Source organism: Carassius auratus, chromosome 32 (genome assembly GCF_003368295.1).
Source record: "Carassius auratus strain Wakin chromosome 32, ASM336829v1, whole genome shotgun sequence".
In the NCBI taxonomy this organism is placed as follows: Eukaryota; Metazoa; Chordata; class Actinopteri; order Cypriniformes; family Cyprinidae; genus Carassius; species Carassius auratus.
In genome coordinates, this window is record NC_039274.1 from 5,160,295 (window position 1) to 5,178,974 (window position 18,680).

Here is an 18,680-nt window from a genome sequence, read left to right on the forward strand (position 1 = left end):
TATTTATTAACAGTTGAGTATTACGTTGTAACTAGTGGTGTCATGACCACACGCAAGTCCACATTTAGGAATGCCAGTGTTGTTCAGCATTGTTGGGAACAACAAGTGTGAGTGTGGGTGTGGGTGATCAGGAAGACGTATAGACCCTGTCCCAAATGCTGGATGATCGGCTACATAAGCCAGGACCGATCTTTGTGGCACTAGTCAAGAAGGTCATAGCTTGCAAAATTATTTATATCATTTTGTATGCACAATGCTTCTGTTCTGGAAGACGAAACATTGCTTTTTAAGTAAAAGTAAGTACATTTGCATGCTACGGCATTGGACAGGAAAGTGTTATGTCCTTTTTTGTATGTATGTGTGTATATAAAGGTTTGAGGTTGTAGTCAAGGTAGCAAATAAAAACAAACCTGAGCATATTGAGTATGCGATGAGCTCAAGAAGTCAAACTCACAAACAGCAACCTTTTTGAAAAACTGAGGACAGTTGCAACAAACCTCCTTAAGTCAGAAAATTCCTCATCGAGGATCACCTTACCCGTCACTAACTATAGGTTTTCTTAACTGAAGAGATTTGTGGTAACTGGGTGCTGAATATTGATTTTCATATCATGGTAGAGATATGGAGGCAGAGTCATCTCTTAGATCTTGCTTTCATAAATAGCAGGGTTGATGTCTGCGGTGCAGTGCAAAGCCAGAAACCCACTGACCCGCTTTGAGCCAAACTGCACACTACAGCCAACAGCTGCCACAACAGCTTTAAATCAGACCATGTGATCTCTGAGAGAGATAGAGAGAGAGAGACTGCAGTCATATACACACACACACACACACACTTATAACTGTACAGTCTGCCAGACACGTTATGGCTGTGACGATATATAGTCATGTATCAGAATTTTCCCCCTCATGGTATTGTATCAGTACTTTCATTGATATTTTTTATTTATTCATGTGTTTGTTCATTCAATTACACAAGAATCAGGTTGTTAAAAGTGCCAACTTGCTTTTCTTAGTGCGGTCAGATACGCTGTGCTGGGCAAAAGTGAAGTGAACCATGTGCAACCAAGACGGACTGAGACTGACCCCACAAATTCACTCTCTCACCGACATACTGAGTTTCTGTCTCACGTTTAGCACCGTTTAAATCCAATTGTGATACATGTTTGATAAATGTTGTGTCATGACATGAGCTGCTGAGTGTTTGATGAAGAAGAATGGATACTGGATGTTTATATTGACATTATATTGAAAGAAAGAGATGAAAAAGATTTTTCATCACAGGACTGATTTTAAACTCATTTTATGTGTATGTTTGTGCAACCATGTGTTCGGAGGAGCTTTTAGGGAAAAGACTGAGTGTGTGCTTATGTGTAGCCTAGGTTTCAACCCTGAAATATTAACACAGCCTTCTTCGTATGCCACAGAAGACCTTCCACTGTCATCCATCTAGTGTGTGAGCATGCATTAATGTGTGTTTGGCTCTGATTCATATAGCTAAACACATACAATAACCCAACGCCAAATAACGGACGAACGTAAAGAGAGCGCTGGGAACGCACAAGTCAGCAATATTTCTTATTTATTGGCATGAAGTTTCATGCAGAATAACGAACAGCAACAGGAGTGAAACATTCTCGAAAAAAATTTAAGCAGAGTGGACTTACGATCGCACAGTTTGCATACCACTTTGTCCTTCTTCGTATTTAGATTTTCAGTCCAAAACCCGAAGTGCTTCCATATCGAACTCAAGTTATTTGGGGTTATCACTCGTCTCTCATGTTGCAGAGGTTTATTGCCACTGTCCTCCATTTTCTTTGCAAAACACTAGATGCAGCGATTGAAACTGTGAAACTATAGGTACGTAAAATTGCTGGGTATTTTCTGTCTAGCTTTCACAACGCATACTGCACTTTCGGAGTTCTTTATTTTCTTTTTCTGCTTGTTTGTGATTTTTGTTACATCTGTATTTTTAATTCTTTAATTCTTTTAAAATTAATACATAATTAATACATAATTAATAAAACAATATTAATACATAATGTACATTTTTGGCTAAAACCGATTCCCCATTTCATTTCAAAACTTTTTTTGGTTGGTCCTTTGCATTCATAGCTTTATATTTTTATATTTTTATATTTAATATTTGTTACTCTAGAGTTTCAAGTGACAATACATTTTTTTGTTCTTGATTCACCAACATAAAAATGTGAGGGACAACGTATTTACTCATGACTTGTATTTGATTCATCATACAAGAAACGATTAATAATCGCTTTGCCTTATAGAAAATCTTTTATTTTTCTATCTTTTCTATCTTATCCTATTTATTTTATAAAATGGCAGAACTTTTGTGGTTTATTCTGGTCCCTGTTTGTGCATGCGTGTCAATATTTTTTATTTATTGGCATGAAGTTTCGTGCAGAATAACAAACAGCAACAGGAGAGCAACATTCTTGAAAAAATATATATGCAGAGGGGACTTCTACCATAACAAAAGAATAACACCACTGCAGGCTTCAACCCGGCTGCATTTATGATTTAGGCAATTTAAAACAACTGTTCAAAAAATGAAATAGACTTGAGAACAGGCCATGTGTGTTTTTTTTATTGAACGTAACCGACACTTAGACTAGGCGGCACTAGGCAGGCATAATGAAATGCACAAAAAGGTTAGGGCCATTACAAATTTATTGGACAGGAAAACAAGTTGATCAACATTTTCGGGGTCCAGAGCAGAGCATTTTTTATTCACTATATGTCCAGCTGTTGAGAAGACGCGCTCCGACCGCACTAATGTCCCAGGGACACTAAGGTACAGCTGCACAAGGTGGGGGTATTACTGCCAGTTTTCCCCCACAGAAGCCAGTCGCTGTCAGCTTGCAATGGTCCTTTTCATAACTCAGAATCTCCTGTAACTAGATGCGCGAATGAGGCGAATTCACGTCTACCGTGTCGTGAGACCTCCAGACACGTTTCTTTACATTGACTTAAGATTGAAATCATTCGCGCCAGTCGCTCTATTCGTGTTTGGTGTGAAGGGAGCATAAGAGGTCGCTTTCGACGTCACTGGGTCTTATAGGCGCGTAAAATTGCTGGTATTTTCTGTCTAGCTTTCACAACGCATACTGCACTTTCGGAATTCTTTATTGTCTTTTTCTGCTTGTTTGTGAGTTTTGTTACATCTATATGTTTTAATTGTTTAATTATTGTAAAATTAATAGTGTACATATTTGGTTAAAATCGATTCCCAATTTTCATTTTAGAAACTTTTTTTGGTTGGTCTGATGGATGGTGCAATTGATTTTCGAACTAAAAGTGACAGCCCTACAGTGCAGTGAAGTGGAGCTTATGTGTCACTCACAGTACACAACATTACTGCTTCCACCCACAGCATCAGCTTCACTATGATCAGGTCACTAGGCAACCAGACAGTCATAGTGTTCCGGAAAAGAGCGAAGTGTAACATCATCCTGAGTGGAGTGCCCAGAATAACAGCACACAGCTGATGTCCTGAGAATCATGTCCTGTTCATCAGAGCTGTGTGCCCAGCACTGCGGAGAAATAGCAAACGTGTGTTTTTAGTGTCCAGCATGAAAGATTCTGTGAAATCATTTGACTTTTAATGTTTTCATGTGTGCTGAAGGTTTGGCTTCATTAAAGGACATTTACAATGGAGTTAAGAGAAACTAGTGTTATGTAATATTTATACCAAACACTATATTGTTCAATATCATGTATATATTATTATTATTATTGTGTTATTAATATTTAAATTAGCTTAAATTTTAATATTTTCAGATTTTATTGTTTTAATATATATGTGTATATGTTTTTTATATATATATATATATTATTTTATTTTATAATTAACAAGAGCTACACTGCGAGATATGAAAGTTTCTGTGTTTATTGCGCCAGTTTTTATGTGTGGTGTCAGTTTTATTTGTGACCATATAAAAAAGCCGTTTTACAGTTTTACTGCCTCTTAGAAACATTCTCGGGTTTCAGAATAAATGCAGAGGCATCGCAGTCAACAAAGCAGCCTTTTTGTGTGTTTCCATAAATGTTTTTTGAGTAATACTGGTTTCTTCTGATTGAATTCAAGTGGGTTTCGGTGTTAAAATAAGTCTCACTGTGTTCTCCTCTTTTACAGGAAAATTGTTATAAAGCTTGGAAAGAAAAAGCGAAAGAAGAGCGATTCCTCTGAAGAGCTGTCTGACAGTGACAGACCAACTCGACGATCTTCTAAAGATGATGATGATTCGGTGAGCTTTGTTTTTTGTTTTTTTTAATCTATTCTTGATATGCTTGGATAACACTTTTAGTCTTATATAAACATCGAGCATGAAGAGTATTTGTAAGTGGTCATTTCTGGAGCTGGTGGCACGAAACATATTCCTGGACACTCGTGTTCGGAGGAGTTTTTAGGTTGGTCACATTGATCTGCACAGTGGTGCTTCCTGCAGCATGAGGAAGAGCTAGAGAGACTGAGATGACGGCCGTACCCTCAAATGAATTCCAGCTCTTTTTCTGAAATGACTAACCTCTCATCCCCCTCAACCCTTCCAGATATAATTATCATCTTTAAATACCCTTGTGTTAATTAAAGCGGTATTCTTTTGATGACTCAGTTAGGATGTCGGAGGTAAAGCCACAGCCATCTGCATTCTGGGAAACACTGAGGTCTCGTGGCGGGGCGGTTGGGTCTTTATTTGGTCATCCTGAGATATTCTCATCCTCTCCGTTTACTTTAACTCTTACACATTCAGGTCATGTTTTATTTGGGAGGACAGACTCACACTCATTCTATCCCTTTATCTCTCTCTATCGCTCTTGTCTCTCTCTCTCTCTCTGCTGTACTAATTTATTAAATGCACCCGATGGGCATCTCTGATTCGCTAAATGAAAGATAAAATTGTGCATTCGCAGGGGTTCTCCTTATCTCTTGGTCACCCAAAATGACATTAACATGGATCAAGAAGCCCCCTGGGGTAAATTCATCCCAACTGTAATATGATTTTTGCTAAATATTGAAAATTAATTTTAGAATTTCTCTATTTATTTGAAAATGCAGTCATTAATGGAAAATCATTTGTAAATGTATACATTTATTTTAAAATTTCTGAATGTGTATCTATATACATGTTTATTTCCCCATATTCTTCCTTGGGTCCAACAAGTATAAAATAACTAAACTAACATCAAGTCATGTCAATAAAAAATAAAAACTGAAAATTAATTCAAAACATCAAAATCAATCATTTACTGTGCGTTGTGCCGTAAAATATTCCTTTAAATAATTGAAACCTCATTTTATATATTATAAAAATATGTGATTTTATCATTTCATATTTTCATTCCTCTATACATTAGTCCATTGCTTTGCATTAGTTTTTGAAAAAGGAAATAAAAAACATATTTTTGATGCATGCCTGTTGTTAAAATTATGACTAGCGCTGCTATACAAAAGTTAAAAGTACAGGACATTAGAAACTCTACACCCTGAAAAATTCTTGTAAAACACAGCAGATAAATAATTGTCTTATTCTTCACCAGTGGCCAATCTAAAGATTTGTGCATTCTTATCATATTACCCCTTTTTTATCAATCTTTTGAGTGAGTCATGCAGCTCTGTTGTGGACTAATTGTAATTTTTCCAAATGTTCACTTGATGCACTCGACCTCGCCACTGCACAGTAATCTAAATAAGTAAGAACCATTGTTTGCACAGTTTTAGAAATGCAATAATGTGGTAAAAATGTTGCCCATCTCTTCTGTTTTGATCACTTCAGTGTGCTGTCTATTATAACTCTAAGAAATCTGGTTTCCTCTACCTGTTCAACAGGCACACTCTTTAAAGACAAATTTAACTGTGGTTTGAAATTATTCTCCTCAAAGAAGAATTGAATTTGCTCACAAGCTTTGATTTCAACTACTTTGCTAAGAACTGGTAGCAAACAATATATATATATATATATATATATATATATATATATATATATATATATATATATATATATATATATATATATATATATATATATTAGAAAACAGTTATTTTAATTGAAATAACATTTCATAATACACCTGTATCTGTTTGATCAAATACAGAAGCGGCGATCGAAGCGGAAGGTCAAGAGGAAGAAGTATGAGGATGATGGTGAGGCTCGATTGTCTGATGAAGAAATGAAGGTCATCGTCAAATCCAAGAAGAGCAACTCCAACGCTCACAAACAGCCTGCAGTGCAACTGTTTGTGGTGAGAGCTTACAATCTCACTGCAGTTAGCAGCACACAGACTTGTATCCCAGCATGCTCAAGCAGTTCTCTGATCTTGAATATAATATGATACGTTTAGAAGGAGAAAAGCCAGTTCATCATTTTGTATGTGTGTGTATGTTTGAAGGAGGTAGTGTATGTTGTCACATTAAGAGTCTCTGATCTGGTTTATATTGGTGTATAGGAGAACCCGACTGATGAAGATGCTGCTGTGGTTGATAAAATCATGGCATCTCGTGTGGTGAATAAAGAGGTAAGAGTTTCGCGATTTCTTTGTTTTATTAAGTTCTTATTCATTTTTAGAGCTCATGCATTTTTATTAAGGCAATTATGAACTGTTTGCACATGGCACTACACATGATGTGCCTCACACACACTTCCTGTTACCACTTGTGATCAGATTGTGTCTGCATCACACTGCATGTTTATAAAGATAAAGCACAGTAGAGGGGAATGGGGGCATAGCTGTTCTGAAATATACTGAAATTTGAATATATATATGAAATTTTATATATATATTTTTTTTTATGGGGGAGGGAATGATATGTTTGATAATTTATCATTTATTTTAATCATTTATCATTTATATTTAATATGTCTATAATATAATATGATTTTTATTCTTCATTCAACAGGTGTCTCCTGGGTTGACGGTAGAAACCGAAGAGTATTATGTCAAGTACAAAAACTAGTAAGTCAATTTGGCACTGCTTTTGTCAGCTTAAACAGTTTTCTCTGTTAGCTTTCAAACTGTAAAACAAAAATGTTTTTTCATATTGCTAATAACCAGGAGCAGCTCAGAGAGCAATTTAGTCAGGTGCTGATGAGCACGCGTAATTTAGCGTATGCGTAAGGAGCATTCAGTAATTATGTGAACTTGGGTCTGTTGTAGTTCATATCTTCACTGTGAGTGGGCGACGGAGCAGCATTTAGAGAAGGACAAGAGGATCCAGCAGAAAATCAAGCGCTTCAAGATCAAACAGGCACAGAAAGCACACTTCTTTGCTGATGTAAGAATGCCGATGTTTTTTGTAACTTCAGCAAACACGAAATATTTTGTATGATGCTTTTCACGTTAAATGTCATGTAATTTAGTAATAATAATCGCTGGGGAGACACACCGGAGTTCTGTGTAATAATTAATGATGTGTACGTGTGTGTTTAAGATGGAGGAGGAACCATTCAATCCTGACTATGTAGAAGTGGACCGAGTTCTGGAGGTCTCATACTGTGAGGACAAGGACACCGGAGAGGTAGCCATTGCTCTGTGACTCGTGTGTGTGAGTGCAGTTAGCACTCTCTCTGTAGTTCCTGGCAGTGCATTTTGTGTAAGTCTCAAAACCTTCTTTTGTGTGCATGTGTAGCCGGTGGTGTATTACCTGGTGAAGTGGTGCTCATTGCCATATGAAGACAGCACATGGGAGCTGAAGGAAGATGTAGACCAGACTAAGATCAAAGAGTTCAAAAAGCTGCAGGCAGCAAAACCACACACCAACAGAGTGGTGAGACCGTCTCTCTCTTGCTCCCTCTAATACCATTGATATATTATCATATTATATTATATTACAGTACATTACCATTCAAACATGATTTTTTTTATTTATGTATACTTTAATCCGGCAAGTATCTATTAGCATTCTATTCTAAATAATAAATTAATAATAAATAAATGTTTCTTAAAGCAGCAATTCAGAATATTAGAATGATTTCTAAAGGATCGGCTGACCCTGAAGAATAAAGTAATGGTTGCATTTTAAAAGTTAAATTCCAATTATATTTTTTACAGTATTATTGTTTTTACTGTACTTTTGATCAAGAAAAAGCAGCCTTTGTGAGCATAAGATACTATGTTATTTTTTAAATAATGTATTCACCGTACATTCCTCGTTCTAGATGTAATTGCCTCGGAGTTCCAGGGACCTAAAACGACTCTTTAACATGCCTAAAGTGTGCTTTACTGGATACATGATACTCACTTCTCCAGCATTTGATGAATTACTGTTGCCATATTCTCTAGAAATTGAACACAAACTTCTCTTTTAGGGTGTATCTATAATTTCTATATAAAGGAGACATGTTTGCACTGCAAAGTATTTAAATATACATGCCGATTTGGTGTTTCAGAGCAAATAGTGCCTGGTTAAACTGTGCTGCAGGTAGTTAGTGTGTATAATGCAAGTTTTGGTGCTTGAATACTATTGACTGAATCCACTCTCAGGAACGTCCACCGGCGAGTCACTGGAAGAAGCGGGAGCAATCCCGAGAGTATTGTAATGGAAACTGTCTCAGGGATTACCAGCTGGAGGGGGTCAACTGGCTTCTCTTCAACTGGTATAACAGGTAAGTGAATACTCAGCCCTGACACAGGGATTCTTCCTCTTTAACCTTCCCCATGTATGTCAATGAAACTACTGAGTGGGACAGCATCATATGCTGTACTTTAGGCTAGCTGCGATAGTCAGTGTTACCGGTGTTAAGCTGCAGCAGGGGTTACGTCACTTGACCACCACTGCACCGCCAACCACCGTCGTTTTGATTCTTTATAGTAATAAAAATCATTTAGTTCAGTTAAAGTGATAGTTCACCCAAAAATGAAAATTCTGTCATCATTTACTCACCCTCATATTGTTCCAAACCTATATGAGTTGCTTTCTTATGTTGAACATAAAATTAGATATTGAAGGAAAAGAAATACTACGGACGTCGATGGGAACCACCAACTGTTTGATTACCAGCAATCTTCAAAATATCTTCTTTTATTCCTCACCATCATAACTCTAGTGTACTTTTCATTGTGGGCTAATGAATGCATGGCTTTTCTTATAGACTTTGTGTCCTTGTTCTTTTGCTAGCTTTCTATGTATATGTGTAGATTGATCATTGAATGAAGAGCTGTGTGCATTGAGTGTGATGGAAAACTAATCTACCATTCACACTTCATTCAGCATTGAGAGCATCAATGAGATAATTAATTAATTAATTAAAGGATTTTAATTCCAGCAACTCATTTGGCTGATTCTTTTGTACAAAATTAATTTACAAACCTAATTTGAACATAATTTAGTGTTACTATAATATAAAATTATTCTGTAGACGATGCTCACTGTTGTATTACGTGTGATTGTGTTTGTGCCACAGGTAGCACTACATTTCAACAGAAATGATGTCTAATATGGTGATTTTTGCTATTTTTATTTCATTTTTTAATACATTTTACACCTACTCTTGGAATTTAACCTGGTATCTTGTGTGTGTGAATATTAAAAAAGGCTACTCTGATGCCCCTCTGTCTCTATTTGCAGGCGTAACTGTATTCTTGCGGATGAGATGGGTCTAGGAAAAACCATCCAGTCCATCACGTTTCTGGAAGAGATGTATCGCATAGGGATCAAGGGGCCTTTCCTCATCATCGCCCCTCTCTCTACCATCGCTAACTGGGAGAGAGAGTTCAGAACCTGGACGAAACTCAACGTCATCGTGTACCATGGCAGTGTGGTCAGCCGACAGATGCTCCAGCAGTATGAGATGTATTTCAGAGATGCTCAGGTGAGATCTCACACTCACACACACACGCAGCCTTGCATTGATCTAGACCTCTTAACTGTAATTCAAGGCTTTTGAATTGGCTACCTTTTAGTATTATGTTTTGTAAAGGAGAAAGATAGAGAGGGGAAAAGCAAGCCAATAACTCAATTATGGTTATTTTATTCCTTTTCAAACTAAATGTAATTGTGAAGTTGTCAGATTGTATCTCTGAGAAAGTCCATATAGTGATGCTTGATATGCAAATAATCGAACATCGCTGTTTTGGCTGGGTGGTATTTCAGTTTATACCTCATAATGGTAAAAATGTGTCAGGTGGTAGGAAATGTAATATACCATGTGATATACAGTGGATATTATTGCATAACTACCAGTGAAGAGCGAGTAATAATGTCTTGAAGAAATAATAGATGGAGAAACATTGCAAACTGTTACATTAATATAGAATTTAACTGTGGGGTCAGCGTTTTTTATATCAGCGTTTTCACAATAGCAACTGCTCATCTGGTCAGCATTTATATTGTAAATAATGTAAATTATAAAAATAATGAGAAGTTAACTTGTAATGCATAATAATATATTTTAGTTTGCATCATCACATTTTATAAAATTGGTTTTACCATGTGGTTTGCATCCATCAAGTTAGGAAAGGAAAAAAATCTTTATTTTATAAAGTTATTTTTATATATATATATATATAATATGTATATATATGTATATATATATATATATATATATATATATATATATATATATAATATGTATATATATATATATATATATATATATATATATATATATATATATATATATATATATATATATATATATATATATATATATATAATATGTATATATATATATATATATATATATATATATATATATATATATATATATATATATATATATTAGAGGTGGGCATAGATTAATGTTTTTTAATCTAGATTAATCTCACTGTGATCTTGAAATTAATCTAGATTCATTCGAATTCTGCCGACGGCATTCAGAATATGTGTGTTACCCAAATAAAATTGACAAACAGTAAGTCTTTGAGAAGGGGTTTATCAAGCTAGATGGTGCATTGGAAATGTACATCTCCTGTTTCCAAAATGCATCACAAACTGCTTGAAAAAGCTGTTAACTAATTCCACATTGCACAAGCAGTCATATTTGTATGTTAAGGCCTCAACCAGTCGGTTATATAAAATATCAAGGTGAAAGTCATCATAGCTTGCTTAGTATAGACCCAGCTCACAACCCAACTTTGAGAATAGATTAACGGCGATATTTTTTTTTTATCGCCCGATAAGAGTCTCGCGTTAACGCAGCACGTTAACGGCGATAACGGCCCACCACTAATATATATATATATATATATATATATATATATATATATATACACATAATTATCAAATTAATGTTTGTAGAATTTCCTGCAAAATTACCCTTATCGTTATAAATACTGAAATACATGATAAAAAAAAAAAAAAAAAGAATAGTGGTGTATCATGCAAAACCTCAGGGAGCACACAAACACACTCACACACACACACACACACACACACACACAAAACCATGGAAAATGTTTGCTGGCACTTACTATCTCTCTTTCTCTCATACAGGGTCGTGTGATAAGGGGTGCTTACCGGTTTCAGGCAGTCATTACAACATTTGAGATGATATTGGGAGGCTGTCCAGAACTTAACGCAATAGACTGGCGCTGTGTCATCATTGATGAAGCCCATCGGCTCAAAAATAAGAACTGCAAGCTTTTGGAGGGCTTCAAACTTATGAGTCTGGTATAAATAAGACATCATTATGCTTATATCTAAAACTTTTTTCCCCTATGTTTTTAACTTGATATCTTTTGACCTCTTAGGAACACAAGGTGTTATTGACGGGCACTCCACTACAAAACACAGTAGAGGAACTCTTTAGTCTGCTGCACTTCCTGGAGCCGACCCGCTTCCCTTCTGAAAGCACCTTTATGCAGGAATTTGGAGACCTTAAGACTGAGGAGCAGGTGCTGTATTTGTATACATTATATATTACTGTGTTTGAATTTTAAAATAGATGTTCTGTATGTTTTACTCTTCTCCATCTGTAAATGCATCTACATGCAGGTCCAGAAACTCCAGGCCATCCTAAAACCAATGATGCTGCGGCGTCTTAAGGAAGACGTGGAGAAGAAGTTGGCCCCTAAGGAAGAGACCATCATTGAAGTGGAGCTCACCAACATCCAGAAGAAATACTACCGCGCCATCCTGGAGAAGAACTTCTCGTTCCTGGCTAAAGGAGCTGGCCAAGCCAACGTCCCGAACTTGCTCAACACCATGATGGAACTGCGGAAATGCTGCAACCATCCCTACCTCATCAAAGGTACAGCTTCACAAACCCCAACTGCTGTCAAAACCACAACAAGTCCACATCAGGCAAGGTCCTAAGAAGTCTGTCCTTCTCTCTTCGCTTCTAGGGGCCGAGGAGAAGATCTTGGAGGACTTCAAGGAGGTGTATAGCCCCACATCTGTAGATTTCCACCTGCAGGCTATGATTCAGTCAGCAGGGAAACTCGTTCTCATTGACAAGCTGCTCCCCAAGATGAAGGCCGGTGGACACAAAGTGCTCATCTTTTCTCAGATGGTGCGCTGCCTGGACATCCTGGAAGACTACCTCATCCAAAAAAGGTGAGAATCGAAAACAGAGATCTCTCTGGTCCTTTATACAGAGCTCTCTGCTGTTGATCCCTTTTTGCATCAGCAATATTATGTTACGGTTACCATTTTATGCAGTGTCTAGGATTTGATTCTTTCCTTAATTCCTGCCTCGTTCATTTTTCTCTTGCCTCTTGCCTCGTCTGTGACAGTCTAGCAGTGTGTACAGATGTGTGTACAGTGCACTGTTAACAAACTAAGTGCTGTGTATGTTGGCTGATGCAGCTAGGGTGCTGCAGGACACAGACACTCTAGGGATCTCACATCATGCACACAGTCCCAGAGGCACAGATCTGGCCAAAGTGGGTCAGAGAAAGCAGGAAGTTTAGAAGAGTTTAAGGAGTGAGCTAGGGACATACTAATGCAACATTGCTCATGGGGAATCAACATTGTGCCACAGATGCTGATTCAGCTTTACTTGTACCGAACCTGGAATATTCCTTCAACACATTTAGTTCATTAAATGATGACAATAAAACAATGTATTGTTGTGTCAACATGTATTGATGAAACTCGTAATATATAGGATTATCTGACTGTTTTGACTGTAGTGTATATGTACTGCTGTTCAATTTGGAGTCGGTAAGATTTTATTATTTTATTATTTCATTTTTTATTATTATTTTGTAAGAAAGAATGAAAGAAAGAAGTACTTCAGCAAGAATGCGTAAAATTGATCCAAAGTAACATTTATGGTAATGATTTATGTTTCAAAGAAGTTCTTGTTCACTTGAACCTTCTATTAATCAAAAAATCCTGAAAAAAAAGAGCATCACGGTTTGCATAAATATATTAAGCAGCATAACATTGAAATAAACATTGAAAATAATAGGAAATGTTTCTTGAGCCACAAATCTTATGTTAGAATGATTTCTGAAAGATCATGTGACACTGAGGACTAGAGTTATGGCTACTCAAAATCACAGAAATAAATGACATTTTAAAATATATTCTAATATAAAACGGTTATTTTAAATGGTCATGGTTGCTGTGTGGAATACTGTGTGGAAGTGCTCGATAAAGTACATCGATCTGTAATTTCTATGTCAAACTGACCTTTTTCAGATACCTCTATGAGCGGATTGATGGCCGTGTACGTGGGAACCTCCGTCAAGCAGCAATAGACCGTTTCAGTAAACCAGACTCGGATCGATTCGTCTTCCTGCTGTGTACTCGAGCAGGTGGGCTCGGTATTAACCTCACAGCTGCCGACACCTGTATCATCTTTGATTCTGACTGGAACCCTCAGAATGACCTGCAGGTACACACACACGCACACACACACACACACACATTTTTGTTTTTGTGAAAAGTGGGGACATCCCATAGGTGTAATGGTTTTTATAATGTAGAAACTGTATTTTCTATGGCCCTACACCTAACCCTAACCCTCACAGGAAACTTTGTGCATTTTTACTTTCTCAAAAAAACTCATTCTGTATGATTTATAAGCATTTTGAAAAATGGGGACATGGGTTATGTCCTCATAAGTCACCCTCTCCTTGTAATCCCTGTGTCATACCCATGTCATTATACAGAGTTGTGTCCTGATATGTCACAAAAACAACAGCACACACACACACACACACACCCACACACTTGATAGTAAATTTGTAGAAGTTCTTGATGGCTCATATTCCTTTTTCATCTTGTTATATCCACAGGCTCAGGCTCGCTGCCATAGGATTGGTCAGGATAAAGCAGTTAAAGTATATCGACTAATCACGCGTAACTCATATGAGCGAGAGATGTTCGATAGAGCCAGTCTGAAGCTGGGATTGGATAAAGCGGTGCTTCAAAGCATGAGCGGACGAGACAACAGTCTAGGAGGGGGAGGGGTAAGACATTAAATGTCACCCATGAACCAGGATTTTTTTTCCTCCAGTCCTCATTACATTGTTGTTCTCTACATAGAGATTTGCATAATTGGTGTTGTAGACTGATTTATTTATTTATTTATTTGTACTGGTTTAATATGTATTGTCTGGTTTCATTCACTCTCCGTCTCTAGCAGATGCAGCAGCAGCTCTCTAAGAAGGAGATTGAGGACCTTCTTCGGCGTGGAGCTTATGGTGCCATCATGGATGAGGAAGATGAGGGGGCTAAATTTTGTGAAGAGGACATTGACCAAATCCTGCAACGCAGAACCAAGACCATCACTATTGAATCTGAGGGACGGGGCTCCACCTTTGCCAAGGTCAGCTTCTTTTTTTTTTCATCTTTAAATTCTTCTGTTTAAAAGTGTTGATCATAATGTTTTCTTACATCTTCTCTTATAAAAGCAATTTTCAGATGGCATTCTTTTAAAGGCTGCAAAATCAAACAATGTAGGAGAAGCTTAATGGGCTCCCTGGGATTTCTGCCAAAATAAAAGCTTGAAAAAGACAAAATTAAGATGTAATTATTAGTATTGTAATTCCTCAGACATTCTATTAAATTATTATTATTTTACTTTTTATTAAATACTCAATTTTATGTTTTATAGAACAAAAGTAGTATTACAATAGTAATAATATATAATATAATAATAATAATAATAGCAATAATATATCTAATTAAAATTGAATGAAAAAAGCAAAAAAAAAAATTATAATAATAATAAAACATCCCAGTAATTCTACACTTATGTAATATTTACAGAAATATATCTGTTGAAGTCATTCATAAATTCCTATTTAATATCACAATAATTATCAGAGAGAAAAAAAAATACTGGAATGTAATTAATTTTTTCCTCCATTATTTTACAGCCTTAATTCTGTATGTACTTGTGCATTAACATGCTGTTCTCTGTGGTTTTGCTGTATTCACAGGCCAGTTTTGTAGCTTCAGGGAACAGAACAGACATCTCTCTGGATGACCCCAACTTCTGGGACAAGTGGGCCAAGAAAGCAGAGATCGACATGGAGACGGTCAATGGCAGAGTAAGTTCCACAAAAACAGTAGAGCAGAGAAGAGAAGCCCGCATATCTTCCTGGCTGACTCTCCAGTACCAGGATTACTTTGAGAAAATAAAGAATCAAGTTACTGAAAGCTCCTTTGATTCAGTGGCTGATGGGAAAACCCCCATAAACGAGAGGCATTGCTGTAAGAAATGACGGGATGCTGGTTAACATGATTGGTATTTAATGTAATGTACTCTGAAATAACTCAATCACTGTTTTCTGTGGGCTCCTCTGTATTTTAGTTGGAAGTGCTGCACAGTGATCGAAAGCAAACATCAGTTTTAGTGAATGCGGTTGGCCTCATTTAAATGCATAGCATTGCTCTCAGTAAAGGTGGGTCAGTGGTTTTGTTTTAACCGTTGTCTTTTGTTGCGGTTTTGCTATAGAACAGTCTGGTGATCGACACCCCTCGTGTCAGGAAACAGACCCGGCCGTTCAGTGCTACTAAGGACGAGCTGGCCGAGCTCTCTGAAGGGGAGAGTAGCGGAGATGACAAACCCAAACTCCGCCGGCCACATGAACGCCTCAACAGCTATGGCCGCACAGAGTGCTTCCGCGTGGAGAAAAATCTGTTGGTGTATGGGTGAGTGATGGCTAGCGGTCTACCTACCGATGCCAGTTTTGCTGTATGCCAGTGCATTATCAATATATACACATACATATACGTTTAAAAGTGAGAGGAGTGGTTAAGGTATTTGTTCTTGAAAGCTGTCTCTTATGCTTACTGTGTAACGGTTCTGCTACTTAATACTTTTTAGTGGAAACCGTGATACTTTTTTTTTTCTTTTCGGTATTCTATTGTTAATGCAAAGTTCAAAAGAACAGCATTTCTTTGAAATAGTAACATTGTGCTGCATACTACCGTATTTTTCGGACTATAAGTCGCACCTGAGTATAAGTCGCATCAGTCCAAAAATACGTCATGATGAGGAAAAAAAACATATATAAGTCGCACTGGACTATAAGTTGCATTTATTTAGACCCAATAACCAAGAGAAAACATTACCGTCTACAGCCGCCAGAGGGCGCTCAATGCTGATCAGTGTAGACTACAGGAGCACTGAGCAGCATGGAGCGCCCTCTCTCTGATGTAGACGGTAATGTTTTCTCTTAGTTCATTTCTTTTGGTTCATGTTAAATTAATTTTTATAAATAAGTCGAACCTGACTATAAGTCGCAAGACCAGCCAAACTATGAAAAAAAAGTGCGACTTATAGTCCGGAAAATACGGCATACGTATGATACACTATACAAACTATGCCAATATAGAAAGTAAGACTCTTCTCAGGCAGAGTTCTTGACACTAGATGAAATGACGGACGACTGAATTTGTTTCGGCGGTCACAGGTGGGGCCGCTGGAAGGATATCCTGGCTCACGGGCGCTTTAAGCGACAGCTGAGCGAGAATGATGTGGAGTGTATATGCAGAGCACTCCTGGCATACTGCCTCGTTCATTACCGTGGAGATGATAAAATCAAAAGCTTCATGTGGGATCTGATCGCTCCCACAGAGGACGGCAGGACCAAGGAACTTCAGAACCATTTGGGTATGAGGACTGGAGCGTTTTTAGAAATACAATTACCTTTTGCATTTTGATCCAGTCAGGATTAATGTTTGTTTATGAAGCGTGTGATATCATTTACATGCTATTCATTTGACTTGCGCAGGTTTGTCTACTCCAGTACCACGAGGCCGAAAAGGAAAGAAGATGAAAACTCAGTCTAGCTCATTTGATATCCAGAAGGCAGAGTGGATCCGGAAACACAACCCAGAACATATGTTGTCTGATGATGGGTACAAGAAACACCTGAAACACCACTGCAACAAGTGAGTATGGCATTGCAAACACAATATACACCAGGGATCCTCAAATCTGGCCCACGAGATCCACTTTCCTGCAGAGTTGAGCTATTTAAGGTCTTCAGGATCTTTAGAAAATCACAGGTAGGTGAGTTTGATCAGGGTTGGAGATCAACTCTGCGGTGCATTGGCCCTCCAGGACAAGATCTGAGGAACGCTGATAGACACTAATGTCTGATGCACCAAATATTTGCGGTCAATAAAATAATGTTTTTTTATTCTTTTATATCTACTAGTGTTGCATTTATTTGATCAGAAATAGTAATATTGTAAAAGATTATTACAATTTAAAGTGATTAAAGTTTTCCATCTTAATATTTTAGAAAAATGTGATTTATTCCTGCTGATGTGGTGCTCAAGAAATTAACTTTCAAACTATTGTCTGTGCTAAAAATAGTTTAGCAGCAAGAACACTTATTCCTGGTCTTAATTTTACCATCAGTGCATCCCATTTATGTTACATCTGTTGTGCAACTCACCAATAACGTTAGGCCATAAAGCAGCAGCAACACCCACTTTCAACCACACAGCCGCTCGGCTATGTGTGAACGCCTCGTGAGATGGATATCTCTCACTCTGGGGGAAGCGTGTGATGCAGTGATAGAAGGGAATCTCCCGCTTTAGCCCTGTGATCTGATTCTGGTAAAGCCCACTCTCACAGACTTGTTCAGGGGCTTTTCTCTTAGGGAGTGGATGATGGGGTGCCTTCAGGTCACGCTCTTCAGTTCTTGACACTTTAGTTGTCAAACTCACTATCAGAACTGTCTGAATGTCCCCACTCTGTCTACAAATGCTTAACAACTCTTGCATTAGAAAGCAGCCAGTGTTGTACACCGTGTCACGCTATAAATAAAGCTGTGTGATCGTGCTTTCATTCAGGGCTCTCTGCCATTGGAGAAAGTTCCCTATTGTTTAGAAAGCTCCTGTTTAACATGTATTTTCTACAAAACTGTATTTTCTATCGTTTTACACCAATCCTACACCTAAACCTACACCCCTTATAGAAAACTACTGGTGATTTTTGAATTTCATAAAACACAGTTTTTTAAGCCTTATTTTTTATTTTTTTTAACAGTTACATTGCCAACATTTACTGTCATGTATGTTCTCTGAAGCAACTTTCATAAAAAAAAAAAAAAAATACTTATTACAATTGAAAATACATGTTTTTTTTATATATATATATTTTAAAATGCAATTTACGTCTGTTATGGCAAAGCTGGATTTTCAGCATAATTACTTGAGTGTCTCATGATTCTTCAGAAATCATTTGAAAAAGCGAATTAGGTGCCCAAGAATATTTATTATTATTGTCAGTGTTATTAATAGTTACAATT

At 37.2% G+C, this 18,680-nt stretch overlaps 1 protein-coding gene across 10 annotated transcripts in view; it reads left to right on the plus strand.

The window, feature by feature from the left end:
- LOC113051410 (chromodomain-helicase-DNA-binding protein 9) overlaps nucleotides 1-18,680 on the plus strand; it is a 60,553-nt gene that overhangs the window by 29,765 nt on the left and 12,108 nt on the right. For 9 of the 10 annotated variants that reach the window (XM_026215134.1, XM_026215141.1, XM_026215142.1 and 6 more), the window contains 20 exons: nucleotides 4,156-4,267; nucleotides 6,114-6,260; nucleotides 6,465-6,533; nucleotides 6,916-6,971; nucleotides 7,173-7,290; nucleotides 7,447-7,533; nucleotides 7,645-7,782; nucleotides 8,499-8,620; nucleotides 9,583-9,826; nucleotides 11,449-11,625; nucleotides 11,706-11,849; nucleotides 11,950-12,205; nucleotides 12,300-12,510; nucleotides 13,603-13,798; nucleotides 14,202-14,375; nucleotides 14,549-14,734; nucleotides 15,351-15,461; nucleotides 15,869-16,065; nucleotides 16,830-17,029; nucleotides 17,151-17,310. In XM_026215134.1, the coding sequence (XP_026070919.1) occupies nucleotides 4,156-4,267; nucleotides 6,114-6,260; nucleotides 6,465-6,533; nucleotides 6,916-6,971; nucleotides 7,173-7,290; nucleotides 7,447-7,533; nucleotides 7,645-7,782; nucleotides 8,499-8,620; nucleotides 9,583-9,826; nucleotides 11,449-11,625; nucleotides 11,706-11,849; nucleotides 11,950-12,205; nucleotides 12,300-12,510; nucleotides 13,603-13,798; nucleotides 14,202-14,375; nucleotides 14,549-14,734; nucleotides 15,351-15,461; nucleotides 15,869-16,065; nucleotides 16,830-17,029; nucleotides 17,151-17,310 (3,105 nt within the window). The remainder of the gene's footprint in view (nucleotides 1-4,155; nucleotides 4,268-6,113; nucleotides 6,261-6,464; nucleotides 6,534-6,915; nucleotides 6,972-7,172; nucleotides 7,291-7,446; nucleotides 7,534-7,644; nucleotides 7,783-8,498; nucleotides 8,621-9,582; nucleotides 9,827-11,448; nucleotides 11,626-11,705; nucleotides 11,850-11,949; nucleotides 12,206-12,299; nucleotides 12,511-13,602; nucleotides 13,799-14,201; nucleotides 14,376-14,548; nucleotides 14,735-15,350; nucleotides 15,462-15,868; nucleotides 16,066-16,829; nucleotides 17,030-17,150; nucleotides 17,311-18,680) is intronic. The other variant, XM_026215138.1, reaches the window with a different exon arrangement.